Source organism: Crocodylus siamensis, chromosome 15 (assembly GCF_052110815.1).
Source record: "Crocodylus siamensis isolate JL-2025a chromosome 15, ASM5211081v1, whole genome shotgun sequence".
Lineage (NCBI taxonomy): Eukaryota > Metazoa > Chordata > Crocodylia > Crocodylidae > Crocodylus > Crocodylus siamensis.
The window spans coordinates 33,695,072-33,720,380 of NC_143409.1; the positions used below are offsets into that span (position 1 = coordinate 33,695,072).

A 25,309-nucleotide genomic window follows, 5' to 3' on the forward strand; every position below is an offset into this window, starting at 1 on the left:
CGGGACGTGTTGTGGCTCGTTTCTCCGGAGTGTGGTGTCACTACGGGCTGGGATGTGGGGGGACCTCTCTCGCACGGCGCGTGGGTAGCAGCGACGCTAAATCTGGCGAGCAGCGGGGCACCGCGATTTGCTGTGCGGGCAACGGGGGTCGGGGGATGCCGGAAATCCCCTCGGGCAGATGCTGAGGCACGCGCGCCTGCCCGGGTCCGCGGGGTCCGGCTGGAGCACGCGGCCGCCTCCCGTCTCCTTCACCCGGCGCGGGGGTGTCCCCCCCCCCCCCCCCGCAGCAGCTGCGGGGCGCGTGGCGGCTCCTTCCCCGCGGCGGGCGGGGCGGGGGCGGGCGCGGCGCGAGGTGTAAACAAGGCGGGAGGGGGCCTGGCTTGATGTCAGCGGGTCACATGGAGTCTCATATGGGCCGCGGCGCGGAGGCGGAGGATGGTTGTGCGCCGGCAGGCAGCAGCAGCGGCAGCGGCTGCTGAGGCGGCGGCGGCGGCGGCACCAGGCGAGGGGCCGCGCACCCGGCCCGGCCCGCCGCGTCGCCCTTGACAAATGATGTGCGTTGTGCTCGCAGCGATGAAAGGTAGGCGCCGCCGCGGGACAGGGCCGGCTGCGGGCCGGCGCCTCCTCTCCCCCCGCCGGGCTCCGCGGCCCGAGCCGGGCGCGGGGCTCTCGCGGCAGGGCCCGAGCCGGGCTCCGGCACCTGCCCGCCTGCAGGGCCGGGCCCGGGGCTGCTCCCGGGGAGGGTTGGGACGAGAAACCTGCAGTGGAAAGGGCTGGTGGCAGCTCGGCTGTGCCGCTCCCCTGACCCTGCAGTCTAGACCGCAATAAAGATCAGGTTTCTAAACAGCTTGAAACTTATTCTGGCCAGGCCGGGTGAGTGGCGCACCCTCTCTCTCTCTTTCTCTCTCTCGCCCTTTTTTGAATTGATTTTTTTTTTTTTTGAAGTTGGTGTTCCTGTTTAAAGACCAAATCCAGTTCTGAGACTTTGAAAGACAAATGTAACTTTGAAGTCAAATAGCTAATGATGGAGCCCGGCAGTCCAAGCTTGGTGGCGGTGGTTTTTTTCCCTTTCCACTTGGCAAGAGGGCTCCTTGACAATCAGTAGTGTCAGTGAGGGTGCTGGAGGCACGATGATGTGCGGCGTGGGTTGAGCTTGCTTTTTGTCTCTCAGGAAGAGTGGTACAAAAGAGGAGTACCATCCCCTCGTCCTTAGCAGCACTAAATGGTGCTGTAATTGGGCTGACCTGAAATGCTTGTTTTTGTAACAAAACATGCATTGCACGTGGTTTATGGGGAGTTTTAATACTTCTTCAAAATTCTGCGCACGTATTGACAAAATACTTTTTCTACAAACTCGGTAGGAGCATGCGTTCAAAAATGTGTAACGAATCTCTTCTTCAGCTATCGGTTACTTTTAGAAAGCTTTTGAGAAGAAATGTAAGCTTACAGTAGGGTAGTAAAATGATTTGTCAAACTCAGCTTGGGTCTGAAGTTCTCTCTCTCACCATTTTGGGGGATTCTTTTAGCCAACTTACTTGTTACTGCAAAATCAGTAAACGCCAAACTCTCGTACTTGCAGAATGTATTTTTTCATTATTAAGTGTTTAGGTTGGTATCTTTTTAATTTTTTTTTAAGTGCAGTAAGTATCATCTCTCCGCTAAGTCATTTATATTTTAAATTTTACTGTGGATTGAAAAATGTACATTTTTAATCAGTTTTCCACTTACTAATTTTCCAGAAATTGCAAGGTAGGGAATAGGCAATTTATTATTTCTTATGTTTTGTTGTTGAGGGTTTATGCATGCAGATGTTTCTGTGTTGCTAGTATCAAAACAGTGTTCCACATTATCACTGACAAATAGATTCATGAAAATCGCCATATTTTTTTCCTCCAAAGCCCATAGCTTTCTCCAGCACATTTGTCTTGGAGTGACCTCTGGCTGCCATGAAATAATAGATTCACAATATTGTGCTTTGAAAGAAGTAGACCAGAAGCACTGGGAATGCGGTTTTTATATAAGCTCTAATGCACAGGGGGGAAATGGAGAATGTGTAGGTGAATAGAATTATTTTATTTATTCGTGATGCTGTAATAGCACTTTTTGGGTATGTGATCACTTATAGTTGCTATGAAGCTGAAGTGAAGAAAATTGTGGTTTGTGAGAGAATGGGGGATGTTACAAATTTCCATATCAGATCTTAAAAAAAAAAGTGACACACAAGCATATTAATTCCTTCCCTGCTGCCCTGCATTTCTGGTACCCCAGATCAACTCTGTGTGAAGCAAATTTTGTATAATTGTATTTTTCATGCAAAACAAATGCTCTGTCAAATATGCTTTCTTTCATTTTGAAATATACAGCTATTTCCAATGCATATAAGGTTTTGAAGGAATAAAAATTTGGCTGACTGTCAGCATATTGATAGCTACACTAGTGCGTTCAAGGAACTGGGGGGGAAAAAAAGCAAAACCAATGAAGAGGAGATGGATATATCATTAAAATGGGCTGCCGTATATAAAATGTACTCTTCTATTTTCAGCTGGAGGGAAGAGCTTTCTACTTAAGGAAAAATAGTTGTTGAAGTACTTCTGTTCCTAACGATAAAGGAAATAGTTTGTGAATTGTCTACTTTATGCGTCTTCATAAATGAGTAAGAGTTGATTAAAGAAACTTTGTATTGTTAGTTTGCACAGATTTGAGTCATAAATGTGTGTGGTATTTTGTTTTTGCTTCTTGTTCTAAGGGAGTATGTGTATTTTTAGTTTGCCTTATAACTGTTAAAAAGAGAACCTTGCCTAAGACGGTTAATCCTTATGTTGATTTAAATAGTCATTGATCCCAATTCTGTTTGCATTAAAGTTTGTTGGTTTTTTGGTTCTTGTTAACTTCAACAGGAACAGGATTGGGTAAGTGCTACAAAGTGGCTGCAAGCACTACTCGAGATGGAAAAACTGAATGACACAATAACAGACCAGAGGATAAACCAGAGATAGGCCCAAAGAGGAGAGAGTGATAGAATTGGAGTGATGCCATCTCACAACTGCTTCATCCTTACTTTACACGAGTGTAAGCCACTATCCACCATGCACATGCACCACCGCTGGTGAAGGGTTCTCTGCACCCTGCAGGAAGTGCTTAGCTTTGCAGTATTTCAGAGTCCTGGCTGGTATAGGTCTACATAGTGAAACAAAATGATGTGGTATAAAAGTGATCCTGGAAGTATTTTTTAATAACCTTGGACTGCTAATTCCCAATCATCTTGGTGATATGTGGGATATTACTCTAACCTCTTTGTACTGGACATGTTTGTTAATAATCTGAAACACTGTTTAAATTGTTGATATGGATTTTTTTTTGTTTTTTTGGGTTTTTTTGTTCCGAACTGGGTTAGAATCATTTGATTTCTTCCCAACAAAACCATAGCTGATTGTTGGAGTGGAGTTTGTTTTAACCATTGGGAGGTGTGCGTCTGTTTTGTTTTTGGTTTTTGTTTTTTTGTTTGGCTTTTTAAAATTTTAAATAATCTTTGGGTAGATGTATTGTTAATTTTTTTGTTGTTGTTGAATTTAAGTGTGTACTGTTTATTTGCTCATGTGTTTTTTGAAGAATTTGGGGTTTCCTTATTTAGGGCACATGCTTGTGTGCTACATTTTGATGATTGCCTGTGTTTGCATGAGCCCTGCATTGGTACATAGATAGGGACTTGATTTTTCTCCATTTTCTGACTTATCAGCTTTCTGAGCATCCTTTAATTCTGGCTACAATGCTTAGAACTTCAGTGTCAAGCCCTAGTGGCTTACTGAACTGATCACTGTGCTGAATTTTCCTGAGTCAGTCAGGGCAGATCTCTTCAAGCTTTTTGGCATTGACCTACCAACTATGAGGCACTTTTAGTATGACTAAGTGATTTTTTTTTTTCCAGACTTCAGTAGATAGTGAGTAACTTGTAATAAAGTTACGCTTATTTTTAACTTGCTGCACTACTGTACACTAGCGAAGTAAAAGCCTCACGTAGCAGGTGCTCTAAAACTCATCTGTTGGTTTCAGTGGAAGTTATACATAAGAAATGATAACAGGATTGGGGTGGTATTGGTTTTTTTGTTTTGTTTTGCTTTATTTTGTTTTGTTTTGAATAGTATATAACTGTTACCTGCTTAAAATCATTGGTCTGTTTTAAACTGCCTGGCCATGGAAAGACAATGTCTAAAAAATAATCATTTGTGGACAGCTCTGAGTGGTGAGGTGAACTAATAGAGACTCTGTGCCGGGACTTCCATCCTGCACAGACATCTGGAAAGAGTGCTGTAGGGTGAAATGGCTGTACATTAAAGTATTTAAGAAGTGTTCTTTCTCTATACCAGCTCTAAATATGTCAGTGCAGAGGCAAACTTGGAAGCAAGCTTGTGTAGGTCCAGTTGCAAGTTGCTGCTGAGGTCTGATACAGAGTTTGGGAGAACTGCTACACCAGCCAGTGCAAGTGAGGGTAATTGCCATAGAGGGGCTACTTTGTGGCTTTGGAGTCTGACCCTGTGGTCAATAAGTACTGTCTGTTTGTATATTGTTGTTGTTGATGATTTATTTGCATTAAAGTACTGCTTACAGGACCTGATCAGGAGCCTGAGCCACTCTGCAGAATGCTATACCAAAATGTAAAAGAAAGTTGTTGCCTTTTCAAACAAATAAATGTAAAGAATTGGTTGACATTTCTCATTGATCAGACAGAAGGGCCACAGTCATATTTCTCAGGTTCAGCATAACATTTAGGAACTACACCCATACAATATTACATCCTGTGTATGAAAATATTGAGTGCGTTACCTGTGGTATATTATTGGGTGCATTCATTATACGCTAATAATTTAAAAGTGTGTTAATATAATGCAAAGTATTTTTGTTGCTTCAACAGAGATTTCTTTTTATATCTTTTCCTCCAAATGGATATGTTTTGTGTGTCTGCACGATATGGCTTTTTATAATACAGTTTGCTTTCTTTTCTTTTTTTTTTTCCCTTTTTTTTCCCTTTAAGGGGAATGTGGTAAATCTTTGTGTCCTTTTCCCAAGTAGGTAGATGCATCCAGCTTTGCAGATTAATCTATCTAGTGTTCAATAACCTTGGGTCACAATAGGGTCTTTTTCTCCGTATTTCTGAGAGAGATGTTTTTTTGTAGGCAGCAAAATAAGTACGTGTCCCAGACACTTCAGCTCTTTCAAGAAGCCTATTACAAGTCCAGTCAAACTTGATGATGATATTATTATTTTACTTCGTCACTTTCAGTGAAAGCATAATGTAACATTCATCTTCCTAGTATTTCTCTTCTAGTTGTAATTTTGTGTTTACAGCTGATAAACTGCCTACTCCATCTCTCTCAAGTTATTCTCTTCTTCTGTAATTCAGCTTTTCTTTGAGGACTGATATCTGAGAGACGTGCACAAGACTAATTGTGCTGAAGCTGTGTTGGAAACTGCTTGTCCTTTTGAAATTCTCCTATTTTTCATAAAAATTGGAAAGTATCAGCTTGGGTCTCTGTGTTCCACACCAATGTTTTAAAGCTCCCTGCTGGCCCCATGTTGGGGTAGATCTCCTTTGATGCACCTTAGAATGAAGAATACTATTACAAAATAAATGAAAACACTTTGTCAGGAGTTTAAAAAGCACACTTAGACTAAAAGACTACCCAGTGCACTTTTAAGGTATCTAAAAAGGACCTTGTGTTTCCTTCTGTTATGCCCTGTTTTGAAATAAGCCATAGCTGATGTTTTAATTGGCTTTTGTTCATGTTTTTTTTCCCATACCTTCATTTAATTTAGACTGCTCCTTTAATGCTGTAGAAAGTTCCTCAGATTTAGTTTTGAGGTTCTCTGTAAAGATGTTGGTGACTTTCCCCTTTGAAACCTATGCCTTTTTGAGCGTGGTATTAAGTATCAAATGATGCCTCTGGATCAGCTCCCTTCAGGAGTACACTTCCCCAGCAAGCAGTTGTTACATATACAATGCGGGGGAGAGAGAGAGGAGTCACCAAGAGTCTCTGGAGGAATGTAGTTTGAGCAATTTTTTATAATGTCCTTATACAACATTCAGCACGTGAGTTTGGGCCACCTTGTGTAGTTCCTTTTGAAGCTATTATTAGCCTTGAGCCCTTGCGCTTGAGGTGAAGAACTGGGATAGTATATGCCTGTGCAGGTCCAGCCATTACCTGGCTCTTGGATTAATTTTTTTTTAAATAATCGTTTTCCTTATTCATGCAAAACTTAAAGAGTTCTCATCACATCTTATTCATGATTTTGTGGGAAGGTGTAACTTTCATATTGTGTGGAGCAAGTGAACACCTAGAAAGCTGGGGTCTGTCTCCCCAAATATTAGGGACACTCTGTTGTAACCAGGCCAGAAAGGCTAACCTACCGTACAGCGTTTACACTGTGAATTCCTTTCAGAGGAGTGGAGGACATAAGGTTGAAGTTGGTGTTTGGGAAGGATTAACATATGCATCTTTTTATATCCAGTGGGTTTTTAGGTATAGCCTAGCTGCTGTACTATTTCAGTAGCATCAGCATTTGTGACAGCCCTCCATAAGAGTTCATGGAGCTTCCAGTGGACAGTGTGAGCATATATGAATTTGCAACCTGTTTCTATCATCCTTTGTGTGTGTCAGGCCAATTTTTCCACTAGCCATTTGAGCAAACCTAGCAAAATTGTTCATTGCTGATTTGTGCAGTTGAAAACACTTTATCCTGGTCTCTACTTGCAGTTGTCAGATGTTTGTGCTACTGACACCCTTTAGTTGGGCTGGATGAAATCCTGGCCCCAGTAAAGACAAGCGGTAGTTTTCTTACTCATTACGAAAGGGTGAAGTTTTCATCTTTGGGACTTGGTTTCCCTCTGTGTTTGTGTCTGCAGGAGTGTCAAAGATATGGCCTGCAGAGCCCTGTTATCTGGCCCATGGGACTGGTAGCAGGGCAAGTGGGGGCTATTGCTTGTCTTGCTGCAAAATTTCTGACCTGTGGGCATCCCCACATGGGTTTGATTTCCCCCCCCCCCCCCCCCCCCCCCCCCCCCCCCCCCCCCAGCGTAGCAGATAAGCTAGCGACTCTTGGTCCTATGCCACTTTCTGCTTTTGTGACTGCAGCTTGTGTGCCTTTTTGTGATGCTTTGTATATAATCAGCTGGGCTAAGATGGATGCCAAGAGAAGTATAATCTGGGCTGCTTTTAGATGTTAAGAACCCCACCACCCTCAATTTACCAGAAGAAAAAATGCATTACTTTAACTTGGCTCTGCAGCACCTGTATAGATCAGGTGCTTCAGCAGTGCTTTTTGATGCTTTTGTCTAAATCTGGTTCAATCAGCTAGTGGATAAAAGCACCAAAAAAGCGCCCGATCTAGATGGGCATCAGGCAAGCTGGGTCAGACTAATATGCTGCCTCTTCTGGGCATGTGCTGGGCTCAGCATGGGAGTGTGTGAAATTTAAATTAAGGTACTTGTTTTTTTGGAGGGGTTTTGGGTTTGGGGTTTTTTGGGTTGTTTTTAATGTCTGCAAACAGCTCTAGTCTTCATTTTTTAAAATATTTCATCTCCAAGCCCAATTAAAGTTACTTGAATGTAAATATTCTAAGGTCTTTACACTTGAACAATGCAAATAAAATATTCAATGCGTCTATATTATATGGTATGTTCCATGTAACTTCTAGCATAATGCTTATGTTTTCTCTCTGTATTGCTTCTTTTTAAAACTGGAACAAGGTACTTTGTGAAATGCACTGTTCACACTTACAAACTGTGGAAGGTGACCTTTCTCACCAAAAAACAAAGTAAAACATTTCGCATCACACACCATCTTTAAACTCATTCAAATTTGTTACTGTTACAGAAAATATGATTAAATACACTGGTTACAACTATTATTAATATTAATCCTGGAAGGACACCTCCATGTTGCACATTAATCTTGCGAGAGAGTTCTTTCAAATTTGAAGTGACAGAAAAGAAGCGTTACCTATTTAATAAGGTATAATGGAAGCTTCTAGTCATACTTGTGATCTGGTAAATAGTTAATATACCATGACTAAGCATAAGGGAAGGTCTTTGGGTTGTTTGAATGCTTTATAAACAGATATTCTTTGATAAAGAACTGTTTGTGCTGTGGTTTTTAAATTATGACTTTAGAAACTTAAATCATACAAACCGTGGAAAGATGCAGTTGCCATAGCTCCTCCCAGTCCTTGTAGAGGGTGAGAGATGGGTATCTAACAATAGTTTTACCATCTTCTGTCCTGAAGACTAGTTGGAATTGGCCTGAGAGCATTCGGGTCCTTCTCCAGGCAGAATTGCACTTGGTTAGTTTAAGTTAAATGTTAAGATTTTAAGTTAAATTGGTGCAAAAGGCAGAATGGGCATATGCATGAAGTTTATTTCAATTTACCTAAGCTTATTCACCACTAAAATATGTGTCCCCTGCAGCTGAGTAAAAGCAGTGGAAGCATAGGTGTAGGTAAGGCCTTGGATCCATCTCTCTTCCCCAGTGAACTTCTCTGGATGGCAAGAGAAGGCAAACATGGAGCTGTAGGGTTGTTAGGTGAAGCCACCAAATTCCTCCCTCCTCCTCACCCGCAGTGTTCTGGGAACCAAAACTGACAGAAGAAATATTTTTATCTTTAGTCCAAGCATCATCTTTTGTTTGCAATAGCACTAGCAGAGTCCAATTAGGGATGAAGGCCCCATTGTACTCAACAGTGTACTGTGATGTAGCACAGTGCAATCCCTGTTCCAGAGAGCTTACACTGTGCTTTTAGTACTTGAACGAGCACTCTTTAATCTTGCAGAAGGGAGGAGAAGTTGACATTTGCTTTGTTTAATGAAATGATAGAGGTGAGCATCTTCTTTATTAATCTACTATATATATTTTGCCAGCCTTTTCAGCACCTGGAACTAACTTGGGAGATAGCATGAAGCTTCACTTGCTTCTGATGTGCCTCTCTGTGCATTGAGAACTTCAAACCCCCAAGTTACCTGAAGCACAGATGCCCAGTGGGGGATGGAGAAACATACAACCTAGTGCTCTGCATCACCTACTATTCAGAGTCTCTTCTCAGTGCAGAGAGGTTGTAGTGGTTTCATTTTGACTTGTGTTTTGAACAATGGGAATTGCCTTACTGGGTTGAAAGGAGTAGTGTGACTTGTTGACTTCCTAAATTAACTTTTAAGTATAGGGTTGCTCATTAGCAGGTGCATTTTCCCCTTAGTTAAATTTAGTTCTTTCATCTTTATTGGTACTTGATTTATCACAGAATAGTTATGGCGCAAAATGTTTTTTTTTCCAGTTAATATACAGCAATTACTTCAAACTTAAAAAATTAATACGTACTTTCTGTACCACACAACCTTTTTATTTTGGCGTTTCTACTGCCTGGCAATCCATTTTTTTTTCTTGCATTTGATTTGGTAACTTTTAAAACATTTGTGTGTCAGATGATGATAATTATGAATGTTCGAGAACCTCAGTAAAAGAGAAGCTATCCGTTCATATCAAGTCAAGCACTTCAGGCTGTTGTTTTCAAGAATTTCAGAGAGAACATCATGCCCTGCTGTATAAAGATGGCCATGTTGTAGGCGAAGCACCAGAGTAATGGGGAAATGCATTTAACTTAGACTTCTGTTCAAAAGAATAGTCCTAGCAACTGGGGTGACTGGTGCTTCCTGAGTCTGGGAGGGCACAATTTGTGGGCAGGCCTAGGGGCGAGCCAAAAGTCTCATATCCACTCCTATACTTCTGGGCTGTGGCTTAGTAAACTTCCCCCCCCCACACACACACACACACACAGCCAGCCCGCGCAGCAAAAAAACTGTCCTGAGTGGTGTGAAGTTGGGAGCCAATCTCAGAGGGGGGGTGGGGAGGAGGCACATCCCCTCCCCCCCCCAGTTGCCTGTGCCTAGCAATGTGTGTAGATCAGGAGTAGGCAACCCCCAGCATGTGAACCAGAATGTGCCATGTGAAGGCATTTTGCTTGGCACGTGCATTGGGGTGAATGCTGAGCATCTGCAAGGGTCTTCATCCTTATTGTGGCAATGCAGCCCTGGCCTCTTCCCCACTGTCTGCTGTACCAGGGTCCACAGAGCCACAGCCTGGCATATTGCTGGTGGCAGGGAAGGGCCCAGGGCTGCACTGCTACAACAAGGATTGGGCCTGTTTTGGCTCCCCTGCTGTCTACCCCTGGTATGCCAACATCTTGCAAGTCAAGGTTGCACATGTTTTTGGCACTCTACCCAAAAATGTTGCTGACCCCAATATAGACTTATGTAGAAACAATTGCTTTAGTCTCTATTGAGTTTCCCCTATGCTGTGAGTGGAGAAAAATTTACTTTTTTATTCAGAATACAGAATGATATGGATCCATATCTGTACGATAAATTTAAACAGGAATATGTGGCCCAAAAAAAGTTTTTGAGCCACTGGCTTAGAATGTCAGGTCTTCCTTATGCTGAGCAGGTAAATGTTTTGAACAATGGCAGTCTGGAGATTCCCATGATGAGATCTGCAGTGTAAATCCTTTCATCTTGTTTTCCTTTTCTTCCCCCATGCCATAAATGATTAAATCATAGCATGTTTCTCACTTAACAAAGACCACTTTAATTAAAAGCTGCTCAGGGTATGTCTGTGCTGTAGGCACATGAATGAGGGCAGTGCAGTATGGCCACCTAAGCTAACTTTAAGCTCATAACTTGGGTAGCAGTGTCACTCTAGCCACAGCAGCACAGTGCAAACTAATTTACCCTATAATGCAGACACATCCTTAACTGTTCCACAGCGTTTGGGGGTTTTTTTTTCCTTTTACCTTTCTGTTTTTTTTTCCTCAAAATACAGTAAATATTTTTAAAAATAAAACCAAACCAAATAAAACAAATTTAAAGGATGTCCTGAAACTTTGTGAATGGAACATCTTAGTCCAAAGAGTTTTCTGGTTTTATGGCTAAGTTTAAAATCCTTAAAAACATGTTTTAAAATGAGGCCCTGACAACTTTTGCAGTAGTAGCTCAAGAGGTGTACTTGCGGTGATTAAATTACCTTACTTCAGACTTCTAACATTTTATTCCTGTCTGCTAGAAAAAGTGGCCTGTGTGGTTATTTTCAGAGGTTGTTAGCTATGTTAGTCTGAAGTCAGACAGAAGGTAGGGCAGAGTGGCATCTTAGACTAACTGGTTCAGGGGCATGAGCTTTTTATAGGCAACAACCGATTTCATCAGATGCTATGAATGTTGTGCTTCATGGCATCTGATGAAGTAGGTTGGTGCTTATGAAAGCTCATGACACTCTGATTGTGTTAGTCTCTAAGGTGCCACTTTGCCCTGCCTTCTGCCTTTTGTCATTTGGTTTGCTGTCAATTCTCAGTCAAAGTAACATTCTATACTTTATTTATTCTATTAAAGAACTTGCATTTTTCTGGATGACAATGGAAAGTCAAATAGAAAAAAATAAATAATCGGAGAAAAAAGATGAATCCACCTGATTTTTGTAAGGTGCAGATAAGTACCTAGTGAGATTTTTTTTTTTTTTTTTTTTTAAAAGAATGGGCACCTAACTCCCCAGAAAGTAGCTAATGCCACCTTATTGAAGTCCCAATAAATACTAGTCTATGAAACCTGGCCTGAAATACCGTTTTTTTTGTTTTGTTTTGTTTTTTTTTAAATCAAACCATGACATGGTTATTCATGTGACATCTAATCTAAATGTGATACTCCATTTTAAAGATATCTCACATTGTCCTTTGAATGTATTCAAATAAATAAGCACTACACTAGATTTATTGTTCTGCTCTTCTATTAAACAGGAGTTATTGTTCTAAAGTAATAATGCAGTTATTGCTGAAAACGTATTATTGAAAAATTTGACTAAAAGTAAGTATGCAGTGAAATATAAATGTTTTAAAAGTGAAAATGACTGGCAGCTCTCCTTGTAAGGATGCTAGTTGCGATCGAGTCTAAAAGTTCGTCTTCAAAGAAACTGCTGCTTATTTTGTGGCAGACTTGTACATCAAAGAGCAAACACAGGACAAAAGGAATGGCATAGAGCTACAGTACAGCTTTACAGCCAGGTCCCTATGGAATAGTATAGAGAGCTGCATTTTTAACATGAAAATTATCTCTGGCACATCTTTGTTTCTGAGCTCTGGAAAAGATAAAGAATTATAAAATAAGAATTATAAATACTGCTTCAGAGTCCAGTCCTGCCAACGTGTAAAGGTGTGACTAATGTGTGTGATTTAGCAGTTTTGATGTTCCATAGTATTTGTTTGTGCAAAGATGCTGAAATGTGTAAGTGTGCTTGAAGAAATGGGATGTAATTTCTGTTTTGGGGGTTGAAGGAAAGAATGAAAATATTTAAAGCTGCATAAATAAAAGCACCTGCTAAATGCCTGTCTTGAAGTAAAATGATAAAAACTTATAAATAAAGGTGGTTTTCTGCATGCATTCTTCATTAGAATTCCATCTATATTAGTCACAATTCATCCTAAAATATGTCCAGTTTTTGTGTCACAAAAGCCCACACAAGCTGACTTTCTTTTTCAGAGCTACTATAATGTGGGAAATTGGATGTAACTTTTGCTGATGTTGTGTTTTTTTGTTTTTTAACCACCTATCATATTTTTAAAAGAAAGTTCAGATCTCTTGAACTTGCCCTTGAAGTGCCTAAATCTTTGCCTTAGCTTGAGCAGACCTAATATTAGGTATTTAAACTACTTGCCCATTTTGAGAGCTTTCATTAAAGAAAATTTGTTTGATTGATGTTGGCAGTTTTAAATGGGTACCATCCTTTCTTCCTAAGGTCGGTGAAAGCTTTACCATTTAGTTGAATGGGGTCCCTTTTAAACAAACTAGAAGTACATGACTGCTTTTAAATCAGTTCCGGAGTCATCTTTTTTTTCTTGTCAGAATATGAAGACTACTGATGGAATAGAGAGATTTCAAAATCAGGACTAATCTGAATTTTTCAAAGTTCAGGTGTGTTTGCAACTAGAGACTTGAGTTTCCTTTTATTGAAATATTGTAGTCAGCAGTCTCTCATTTCTTACTGCAGAGCTAGAATACTCCAAGATTTTATTCAGTCGTTAAGAAATACAAAGGGTTTTTTTCCTTAAACCCTGGGGAAAGCTGATTAAAAATACTCCAGTATAATTAATTGGTGTGCTGCTACACTAACAAAAATAGTAAACAGAAGTTGAAACATAAGAGGCTAAGAACTGTTGGGAATTGTGTGAGACATCAAGGCTTGAAGATAACAATAAGGCACCTCAGGAGAAACCAACATTTGCATCTGGTGAAAGGACATACAATTCTACATATGGCCATAGATGCCAAGGGGAATATGGAGATTTTTTGACTGGTGTTTAGAAGCAGGTTTTTGAGCAAGGAAAACAATTTACACAAAACTATACTTGCCTACAGTATGTCCTTGTACTTCTATATTGGCTTTGAGATGGTTCAGTAGATTGCATTGCTATATTTATAAAAATAGTGCCATGTAAGTGCTGTTCAAATGATCCATTTGTTAAATTATGCTTTAAATTAATTCTTATTATGATTAGGTTGTCTCTTGAAATGTTTGAGTCCTGGATTTATTATTGTTTGTCCAGGATGCTTTGGTATGATCCAGATAGTTGTCTTTCTGTAAATTACTAAAGAACAAAATAACTCAACTCAACACGCGTTTCTGTTTAAAAAATGAATGGTCTTTCTCCAAATTTCTGTACATGTAATGTATATAGATCCCATTAGTATGAGTTTTATTGCATATGGATGAGTGAGGCTGTTCTGTGAGTTTAAAACCTAATGTTGAATTCTTTCATGTTGTTCTGTTGGCTTCACTGGAGTTACACCAGTGATGTATTTGACTCTGTATGTGTGTGTGTGGAGGTGTCTGGCTTACTTCCTTTTAAGAAAATTTTGCTCCCTTTTATTTTATAAAGATGTTACATAGCCAAGAGATTCTTTTAGCAGGCGTATTTATTTTTAAGCACGTTTCTTTAAATAGAAGACTTAATATGTTTATCGTTTCACTGTGCTGCAGATAGTTGGCTGAGAGAGTTGAGCTATACCTGATGAGGCTCAATGAATTGCAGTTTTATTGTAACATGAATTGCTTGAATCTTTCATTTTGTTCATCGAAGGTTCAATGCTTTTTACTCCCTGAGATGTTGGTGGGATTCAGAGTGCTCAGTCACTAAAATCAAGCCCTTGCTAAAATATATACTAGAAAATAATTTGTAAATGGTAATCATAACATTCAGGAAAATGCCATTTCTATGAATATACACTGATATGGAGAATTAACAACAGACATGTTCTTGCCATGCTTGCAGTGGGTATGGGTTTCTTTGCTGATGAATGTAAAGTCCTGGCATGCTTGTTGGCATGCAGTGTGGTCGAAAGAAATGGGATCTTTACATTTTTAGAAAGGCTAATCAAGTGGATGTAATTTGTGCTAAATTTTAAGGATCTTTCGAAAGAGTGGTTTTCAAATGTTTAAAAACCTTTCTATAATCTCTTTCCAAGCTTTTGAAAAATTTTCTTTAAAAATGCACACACAAGATTTTGATTAAAGTAAGTTGTTAGTAATTTTTTTCCTGTTTCTGAAATAAAAGTTTTACAAGGTTTTCAATCTAGCTCTGAAGCAGTCTTCTTTCTGTGGAAATGCTACTTACAGAAAGTGCTCTATAGAATAATGGAGTAATTCACTACTTCAGAATTTCCTCTTGTGATTTTGATGCCATGTTTTACAAGAGAGTTTTACCTTTTTTTTTTTTGGAGGGTTAGGTTTCATAGATTAGTGAGCTTTTTTTCCAGTGTTATAAGAACTTCATATTTTAATTTAATACTAAAAGGCAGCATTTGAGAACTCATCAGGTTGCCTAAGTAGGGCAGGGTTGGCCAAAATATGGGCCACAGGCCAGATCCGGCCTGCCAGGCACACTTGCTAGTTGATTTGGATGTGGCCCATGGCTGCCCCTGCTGCACTCCACGTGGGGCTGAGCACTGCCCACTCCCACCTGGGGCATCCCATGCCATGCTGACGCCCATTGGCCCCAGACCCAGCTAGCATGCACAGCTTATAGGCAGGGCTGCTCCCATTGTGGCTGCAGTTGTCCAGGGTCTGCTTACCTCCCCTCGCCTCTGGCGATGGCTCCACCTGCTCCTGCCTGTGCTGTGCCACTTTGGTCAGGGAGGAAGCTTCAGCTGGGTGGCTCTTGCTCCAGCACACAGGGCTCTGGCTCCAGCTCCTGGCTGCCTTTCACCCACTCTGCCTGATAGAGGTGAGGAAAGTTGAGCAGCACCCAGGAGGCTGTAGCTGCACCAGGAGCCAGTACCTCTGGTAAGCTGTGCTCATGGGCCAGGTTGGGGACCGGCAGGCAGGAGCACAGTGCTGGCTGCCCCAGGCAGGAGCAGCTGGGGCTAGGCCCCTGCAGACCACCTCCGTCTCCTTGCCTCTGCTGGCTTCTGGGACCTGGTGCCTAGGCAGTCCCCCACACGTGCATATGTTGTTCCCCCCTTTTGGCAGGACGGGCATGCAAGGAGTGGATTGCGGCACTGTCCCCACCCCATGGCCCCAGCATCTTCATGGAGATAGGCTGGGAGCTGTGCAGGTAGGACATGTAGTTGGACAGGCAAGGAACTGCCTTTGGGGCTGGGATGGGGACAATGGGTACACCCAGACGAGCGCGCACGTGCTTTTTGCCCCGTTTCAAACCCCTTTGAGGTGGGGCAAGAGGCATGTGTGGGAATAAAAAAAGTGTTCCCTGCATTGCAAACTTGAAGCACAGGGAGAAACTTAGACCCCTGCATATCCAGGGGCCTAAAAAAATCAAAGCTTAAAAAAGCAGAGCAGGGTATGGTCCCAGACCATACCCTGAGGCAACCAGAGGCAGGGTCCTCCACGGAGGCGCTCTGGCTGCCAGAGTGTCTCTATGGTTGGCCGCTCGCCCTGGTGCTGAAACACACGGCCTGCCCAGGCAGCTGCTTCAGCACCAGGGCTCTACTGCTGGTGAGGAGGGGGAAGGGGTCTATGGGGGGGGGACCACCCACCTGTCCCCTTGAGGCGTCCGATCACTTTTCTCCCCAACTCCCCCTCCCCAACCCCTGCTTGCCCCCCTGCCCCCCGATTACTCTGCTGCCCCCCACGCCAGCATCCCAACGGTTTAAAACAAAACAAACAATCCCAGCTTACCAGCAGTTCCAGCTGCTCTGTCTCACTGGGGCCCCACCTGCACAGCATGGGGCAGAGGGACAGCCCAGCCCAGGCCCTCCTGCCCCCTACTGTCTTGTGCTGCCTGGGGGGGCTCTACCAGGAGGCCCCAGAGCCCCCACAGCCCCTGCTCCTGGGGTAAATAGAGGCTTTTTCTTTTTGTTTTTTGTTTTTTTTCTTTTTAAAGTGATGGTGCCTGGGGTTGGTGGGGTAGCCATGGAGGCCTGGGGGTACAGGTGGGGGTGGGGCTGGGCAGGACAATCATTGTGGGGTCTGGAGGTGTGGGGGGGCTGGCTGGGGCAGCCATCAGGGGGCTGGGATGGGGCATGTGGGCCTCACAGGGGGGTGATGGCCCCTGTGTGGGGGCAGCAAAATTATGTATTCATGTTTCATGAATACATATATTTAGAGTTCACTTTATTGTTATGATACAGACACTGGTAGGCTTCCACATTGCTTTAACACTTTGGATATATTAATAAAACTTTGCCTAACTTATAGCTGTCTGTGTCTCACTCTCTCTTGCTTTATAGTGGTCTTTTGTTTTACTTGTGGAGGAACATGGATTTTGGGGTATTTTACATAGTGACTTTGGGATTTTTTTTTTTAATTGGGGATTTTTCAGTTTTCCAATAGGGAATACCAGAATTTCTGCTAGGGAAGCCAGTGGCGGGACCCTGCCTGCTAAGAGCTGGTACCTTGGATCCAGCTGGCTGTGGCTGACCTCCTGGCCCCATTTGGCCAGGAGGATATGCTTTGAGAATTCAAAGCAGGCCACCACACCTGGAACATCATCTGGGCAATAGCTGCCCAGATGGCCGGGCAGGGAGCACATGTGGCAGTAGTGCCGCACAGAGGCCAACCCTCCAACCACAATCCACTGGCAGCTGGCCCAGAGGGGCAGATGCCTCTACTGGCTGTGCAGTCCCCACCCGGGTCTGGCAGGTATGCAGCAGGTCACAGCCAGGCAGCAGCCCCGACTGCCAGACTGCTGCAGTGGGTAGAGGGTGCAGGGAACTCTCAGGGCTGCTTCAGCAGTCCAGCTAGCACAAGGGGTAGTGTCCCCAGGTACCAATTGGCTGGGCCCTAGAAGCTCTGGACAGTGAGTAGCTCTGAGCTACTTGCCAGGGCAGCTTTTTGTACTGCAGAGGCCAGGACAAGACAGCTGCTTATACTCCTGGGGACAGCACAGGTGCTGGCCCCGAGCTCTAGCTCCCCCTGGCGGTAGATCCGGGAGGAGCTTGGGGTTATTTTGCCCCAAGTGTCACAATTTGCTGTGCAACAAAGCACATGTCCAACCACGTGTGCTGAGGCAAAAAGCCCCAGCTCAAATTTTGTACCGCTTCCGTTTGAGCTGCTGCAAGCGCACGTGCTTGTATGTGTGGACATATTCCATTCCCTGCATGCCCCTGCCTCCAGAGCCTGTGCTGGTTGCAGGGACATGTGGGCAGTGGATCACAACTTTGTCCTGGGACCTGCACTGTCACTGCCCCTCGGCCCTACTCCATGATCTTGTCCTCAAGTACCTGTCCTGCTTCTGAACATTACTCCCCGACTACTTGTGGCCCCCCCCCCCCCCATCCTACATGAGGAGTTTTGGTAAATTTGTTGCGGGTCAGGTTAGCACCCCTTCTGTGTCCCCCCCACCCAACTCATCAAAACTCCATATGTGGCCTCCAGGCCCAAAAATTGCCCACCCCTGACCTAGGGGCTGACTGGATTCTTGGGGGAAGATCCTTAGTTCCTGTAAATCAACAGGATCTCTGTTGAAGTGTAACAAGCTAGTTTTCATTTATACCAGCACAGATTTGAGCCCTATAATCCATAACTTTTATTTTTAATACCAAATACTTATTTTGGCAGGGAAAGGTTACAAAATTCTGAATGACCTTGTGTGCTTTCAAGCCAAAGGTAGCTATGTAATTGAGGTCACAAAAAGAATCAGGCTTGAAACCTAATCACAAAATATACTGTGGGGAAATTGAACTAAGTTAATTTTGGTTTTATTAATAACACTCTGAATTTCCACAGTGACTTCCATGTAAAAATGTTAAGGAATAAAGGCCTAGATTTTCAAGTATCTTGCAAATATTCTTGTTGCCCACCTTGAGATGTCTTTTTAAGGGGACTGACACTTATGAAGTGCTGTACACCTACCCCCTGAAAATTTGAGGGTGTTTTGAATTGGGCATCTAAAATCCTTAATTTATGTTAGCCTGTTGAGAAGATGCAACTTCCCCAAAGATCAGTCTGGCAGTTACTGGTATTCTTTTCACAGATGGAGAACCTGGGACCCAGGCAGACTCAATGAATTTTTTTGTTGGGGTGGGATTCAGCCTCCTTGCTTCTAGTCTGGTACTTGAACGGTACAATCATGATTCCTTCCTCTTATTTCTCCTTTTTTGAATTTTGAAATTGGTAGAGAATGGGGTGGTGTTTCCCTGCTGCATATAGTCTCAAGAGAAGGTAGATTAAGATTTTCTTATGCCTTAAGTGTTTATTTTTAGGTAGAAGAAATGAGCAGACCTACTTTCTGTGTCCGGTGCTTTGTTCAGTGTTCAGAAATTGTCAGTAGGGAGAAAGCAAAAGAACTCCAAAGCAGGTCCCATTTGAAGTTTTAGATTTCATCTCAGAATTTATCTTTTACTGAAGTCTGTCCAAAGGAATAACACGACCATCAACTTGACCTCGGAGAACAAGGAATGGTAACGTCGTGGCATATCCCTTTTGTGTAGCTCTTCATAGCATTGCCGGTGATAATCTCTGTGCATGAGTCAGGCAAGTGATTCTAGTCACTAAGTCAGGGTATGATGATTTATTTTACAAGGGGCACTATGTAATACAGCGGTGGGCAAAATATGTCCTGAGGGCCAAATGTGATCCACAAAGGGATTTTGTCTGGCTTGCGGTAGGGCTCTCAGTTGCACACAGCCCAGGTGAAGGGTGCAGCCCGGACTGTCACATGTGTGGTCCCACCACTCCCAGGCACACAGCAGGACTGAGGCAGCATGGTGGTCAGACCTGCTTCCCAGCAGCTCCTTTCTACTGCTGCCACCACCAGACCCAGCCCTGCTGCCCAGGATTCTTGGCCTGTCCACCGCACACCCGCTACCGGGGCAGTACCCATGTGAGCAGCATGCATGGATGGGATGGGGCTGTGGGCAGGCAGGGAGCAGTGTCCAGGAGCAGGATGGGCAGGTGGAGCCAGGATTGCGGGGCAGTGACAGCATGAGGCCAGGGCCTGGGGCAGAGCCAGCATCTGCTCCTCACATGGCCCTGGATTGTGGCTCAGCCACAGTCCCACTCCTGGACATAGCTCCCTGCCCACCTGCAGCCCATCCTGTTTGCCCAGCTGCGCACCCTGCCCATGTGCCCTGGCTGGTCTCCACAGAGACCCCAGAATTGCAGGGTTGTGATAGTGTGGAGCTAGGGCCCAGGTCAGAGCTCCCTGCATGCCCCTGCCTGTGGAACCAACACCCATTACAGAGGTGTACAGGGAGCAGATTGTGGCTCTGTCTGGGGCCTTGGCCCTGTGCTGTCATAGCCCCAGGATCCCAGCTCAGCTCCACTTGCCTGTCCTGCTCCCAGATGCTGCTGCCTGCCTATCCGCAGCCCCATCCCAGCCACCCTGCCTACCGTGGAGCAAAGCTATTATTTAGGGAGTTTTGGTAAGTTGTTGCACTGGGGTAGGGGGTGCTGACCCAGTCCACAACAGCCTACCAAAACTCCCTAAGTGTGGCCCTAGGGCCCAAATAATTGCCCACCTCTGATGTAATACACGGCACAACTCTCTGAGTTTAAACAAAACAAAAAAATCACAGTAAGGAGCACCTTGTTCCTTTTCTGAATGTAACTTAAGGCCCTGTAGTGGAGCTATGATTGTTTATATGATCTGAGGCTGTATGTTTTTTATGACAAAAGGAATAAGAACAGCATTACTATCCAAGCAGATGTATCATAGCTTGCTTGAATCAAAAACTGTTCCCCATCAAGAAAGCTCATTTTAGGGGTTTGTTTCCTGGGGAAAAAAAACAACAAAAATGTATTATAGATAAACATTAGAAGGCTTCTGAGGCTGTCTGTTAAAAGAAGAAAAATACTTGTCTCACTTTTGCTAAAGGTATATTTTATTTTGTGTACTAGTCCAGTTAGTATACTTCCAAATAAATTGTATTGTTGAATTAAATAGTCCCCTTAAAATATTTAAAGCATTTTGAAGCCTTGTTAGGTGGCAATTTACTGAATATTTAATGACAGTGGTGAGGAATTACAAGAGTTGCAAAATTTATCACAGACTGCTAGATTTGTTGTTGATATTATTAACCATTAAATAACATGATGCAGCATACTGCTTAAACAAACTTGGGTAAGAAGAAAGATCTTCAACTCATAAAGTACTTGGGCAATCTGAGGTTTTGTCCTGCTGTCACCTGAACAGGGGTGATGCCTTCCATGTACCACTTCTGTTAGTTTATTTATTAAAAAAAAAAAAAAAATCTAGCCTGCTCTTATATAAAGCTCTCATAAATTGCACATATGTAATAAATGGTTGGGAAACTAAATGGGCTGGAATCCATGTCTAGTTCAGAGGTCAAGTCTTCATCTCTAACTGTTTTTCTAGGCTCCGGATTCCAAAACAGTAGCTGACCCTTGAGCAGCTTCCAATAGCTATGTCCGTGCACGTTCTCTGCTACCTGCTATCAGCTCCGCTTCACGTTTCCCTGTTCTGAATTGGTAAAAGGCTGGGATCTCCTGAATGTTAAAATTGTTATAATTGGCTGCTTCCCTCTTTATGTTAGTTAGTTCTTCTGTATTGGTCTGTGTTTGTTTGCATTTCCTGTATTGCTTGGTGAATTTCACACTTTGTAAAATGATCTTGGTATAAGCCATTAACGGTGAATGTATTTTGTGGGTCCTTTTGAGGGGATGTTAGCAGTTTGATGCACTAATGATTGCAGTTTGCCAGAAAAGGAGGGAGTTAGGAGTTTGGTATTCATGGCATTAACATTTCTCTTTTATTTTTTCCCCCCAAATGTTATAGAATACTGATAATTTTTTTTAATATATTATTTTTATTCTTTAATTTGTAAAATGTGACTCATTTTACATGTGTGTATTGGGTATAAACAAAAATAAATTTAACCCTTTTTAATCTCGTGTATCATTTTGAATACTGTAAAAGTAGGCTGGATTGTCTGTATGCAGCCTTACCTTAGCAGTAGAAAAATAAATTCAAAATCATGCTTTTCTATCTTTTTTTCCATCTGGAAACAGGATTATTTCCAGTCCCTTTTAATATAATACCACCTTTTACAAATACCTTTTGGTTTTATTAAATGAGGGTTTGTCTGTATGGGGACTGGCTCAGGACAGTAGATTTATTGATGTTCTACAATGGATTTGTGGTCTCAAGTTTTTCCTTTCCTTGTTATAAATTGATGTGGTGAGTTTATTGTGATGCTGTTACAGTGTGATAGATGAAAAAGCTGTGTTGACTTTCATCCAGGAGAGAGCAAAGGTTTCTTTCAAGGGCTGTAGATCAATTGCTGTTCTTACAAAAGTAATGCCATGAAAGGGGGGAAGAATTCCTTTTTAATCTTGACTGTGTCTCTTCCAGTTGGTCCTATAATGGGCTTTAAAATTAAATGTTTATTAAAGCATGTAGTCCATTTTAAAGTATTGACAATTGAGATGGGAATAGTTGAGCCAAAGTTCTTATGTTTATCCAAGCCTATTAAAATGAGAACTAAAGTTAACTGAACTAATATAATAGTTCTTAATACTACTGTTATATAGATGGCTGCTATCTGAATTTTCTGTTGAGTGACTTTCTTTGCAATATGCCTTTGAGTTATGATTTGCAACTGGATATATATAAACAAATAGTGTTGAGCCAATTCCATTTTGAAGTCATTATTTATATTTAATTTATGTTAAAAAAAAAATAATAACCTTGTGTAAAAGTGATAAGAATTGTTTTGGACAGGGGTTTGTGTCTGTTTAAGCTATGATGAGTAAAGGGCTTTTTATCAGAGTGTGAACAGAAGCAAGATAATGCATTGATGAGCTGGAAAGACAACAAACTTTTCAAAAGGATTAATACACTTAATGCTTTTTTGGTTTTATCCTGTTAATGTCCTTTGGTTTTGCAAAAAGCTGTGGCTGTTCAGTGATCCTACTACTTTGTATATAAAAATAAGTGCTTTTTGTCAGCCCATTAACTCTTGTGTGACTGGTAAATATTGGGGTTGTGTGAAGCTTCGGTCCCTGATTCAATTTGGCCCGACTCGGTGGCTGAATCTCTGAATCCTAATTGAATCGGGAGACTCCTTTAATCTCTACAAAACCCTCCAAATCAATTCAGAAAGATTTGGATATAGAGACAGCTTAAAATGGCTTTTTTTCTATATATACCTCTATGTACTAGGCAGCTCGTCAACACTGCGATGTTGGGGCAGATGGAGCATCCCACAGGAGCATGGGGGTGCTTCCCAGCACTCTTGGCAGCAGACCTGGAAGTGGACCCGAAGCACTTCAGTCCAGTTCCAGGTCTACTGGGGAGCATGCTGTCCCCCCCCACCCCCCTCGCCCCCTTGTGCCCTCTGGATCAGCAACTGATGCCTCCTGGGTCTGGGGGGGGCACCCAGGGTCCCCCTCGAGTCCACCACAGCTGATTGCTGAGAAATACTTCTGGTCCACTTCTGGGTTCGCCACTGAGCACACGTTTGGGGGGCATGCTCCTATAGGATGCTCCATCTGCCTCAGCATTGCAGCGTTCACAAGCCGCGTTTGGTACCTTAAAGTATGTAGAAAAACATTTAAAGCCATGTCTATATCTGAATCGCTGATTCTCTGAATTGGCTTCGAATCTTCAGATTCAGATTTGGCCGAATTGAATCAGAGATATTCAATTCGGATTCGGCTCACTAGGGCCTGTTTTGCATATCCTTAGTAAACATCAAGGTTAACTTCCTCAGAGATGTATTCAGTAAAATAACTGCCCTTGTATTTTATGATAAAATTGACACATTTTTAAGATTAATGTAAGATACAGATTCTAGTATTTGACCCTTTTTCCTAAACTCTAATAATACACGCATTGTGAGAAATTTACTATAAAGTACTGATTGATTTTAAAAAAAAAAAACAAAAAACCAAAAAAAACCCCAACTAAAATCTGGATAAAATGAGAATTTTATGGAACTTAAAAGCATACAAATTGTATTCTGGGTCTGGGATGTCTGTACTTTGGAGAAGCATGAGACTAAGTCTCAGATACCTTCTCTTGACACAGCAGAGCGTATCCCTTCCAATGGGCATCAGATAGATCTCTGTGCAAATGACAGCAGTTGCTGTGGGAAAAGTAGCATTAGGGAAGTAATATATTTCTAGCTGTAATAATGTAATAATTGTAATGCAGTTTTACATCTGGGAACCAGAGGATCCACCACTGTCTGATCTAGCAGTTCTCTGAACTACCACTGTTCATAATCTAAACCACCACAGGACATAATCTAAAACATTAGAAGACTTTGTAAATAAAATAACCTATGGTCCTAATATTTCTCACTTGTTGAGCACTCAGAATCCTGTGGGAATTTAAGATACAGTGGCATAATGACTGGGGCAGGGGGTGCCTATGAAGAGGGTGAAAGGGAGCTGAAGGGGTGCCTTACTGTCTCTTACCTCATTTTCAACCTTCTCCCCAGTAGCCTGTACCTTCAGTGGCTCCAGCTCTAGCAGAGAGGGCAGAGCAGTCACAGCAGTGTGTGGTATAGGAGCAATACCCAGAGTTTTGCTGCTGTGGAAGGATATTCACCTCTTTTCTTTAACCCCCAATACTAGTGTTTAAATAGCCACTCAATGCTTACTGGCAGCAAAAAAAAGTGACATCTCACCTTGCAGCAGCAAACCTTCAGCTGCTGCTCCTGCACCATGTGCTGCTACTACCTAGCGTGCCAAACTGGTTAGTTAAGCCTCTGAAAAAATGTTCGTCATCACTGTGTATTCATTGTTTGATTTCATTGAGAATTGAGACTGTTTGTTTGGAAACAGGACTGTTCGTTTGTGGAAGCTTTGCCAAAACTGGAGACACCCTGGTCTGGAGAAGGAACAGGGGAGCCCATGGCTTCTTCCACTTCCAGAGATGGGGAGGGGAAGGGTGAGCAGCCAGAGACCAGGAGGGGAGGAAACCAGGGGGCAATGCAGCCCACATTTTGTCAGATCAGGTTCACCTCGGGGCAAGCCACAAGAAATCTTGCCCCACCATTCCACTCTCCTCTCTCTCCCCTGACCCGGGAAGGCCAGGAAAGAGGGGATAGCTGCAGGCTTGAATGTCTGTACTGCTCTCTCAAGAAAACTTGCCAGTGCTAGAAATTTCCCAGAAATTTTCCCTGCTAGAAATGAACATGTATTCATATCCTCCATTACAGATTAGCTCTTATTCCATCAAGGTGGCATGGCATATCACAATTACTATAAATGGTCAGGTAGTCCATTAAATTAGTGTCAGTTTAGTCTGGGAGTGTAATGCCAATTCTGTACAAGCAACCCCTGCTTAATGCTGTTTTGCTTAGCACTATTTTGCAATAATGCTTATTTAAAATTAATAACTGATTTCACTTAGCACTCAGTGAGTTTCATTATAACGCTCGCAGTCACCATCTTGGATCATTAAAAACAATTGTGGTTTCCATCTTGGGTCATCAAATACTTTCAGTTTCACTTAACACTCATTTTACTTGCTTGGTTCCTGAAAAACAGACCGTTAAGAGCGCTAAGAGGGGGTTGCTTGTATATCCCTTTACCCTTGTATTTTGCATTTCGATTGGTGTAAGTACGCCCCCATTGAGAATCATGGGCACTTGGATGCACTTGCCATACTTGTTACTGTCACTTTGCCCAGTTTTTACATAATTGCCCGATCCCTTCCCTTTGCTGTATATTTCCTTAGTACTTTTTCTTTCTTCTTTTTTCTTCCTCTCCAATCACATTAATATTCTTCAGTTGTAATTTGCTTTCTTATACTACTCTTACTAACACATGCTGTTGAAAGCGTCTTGCCAGTAGGACTGTGT

The 25,309-nt window shown here is 42.6% G+C and overlaps 1 protein-coding gene across 4 annotated transcripts in view; it reads left to right on the forward strand.

Annotated features, from left to right (window-relative positions):
- The window catches only part of RORA (RAR related orphan receptor A), a 616,778-nt gene that overhangs the window by 499,316 nt on the left and 92,153 nt on the right, over positions 1-25,309 (forward strand). Inside the window, exon 1 of one of the 4 annotated variants that reach the window (XM_090029401.1) lies at positions 34-580. The exons of the other annotated variants lie outside the window; for them this stretch is intronic. Coding sequence (XP_089885527.1) covers positions 550-580 — 31 coding nt within the window. The 5' untranslated portion in view covers positions 34-549. Of the gene's footprint in view, positions 1-33; positions 581-25,309 lie in introns of those variants that run through there. 4 annotated transcript variants of the gene reach the window in all.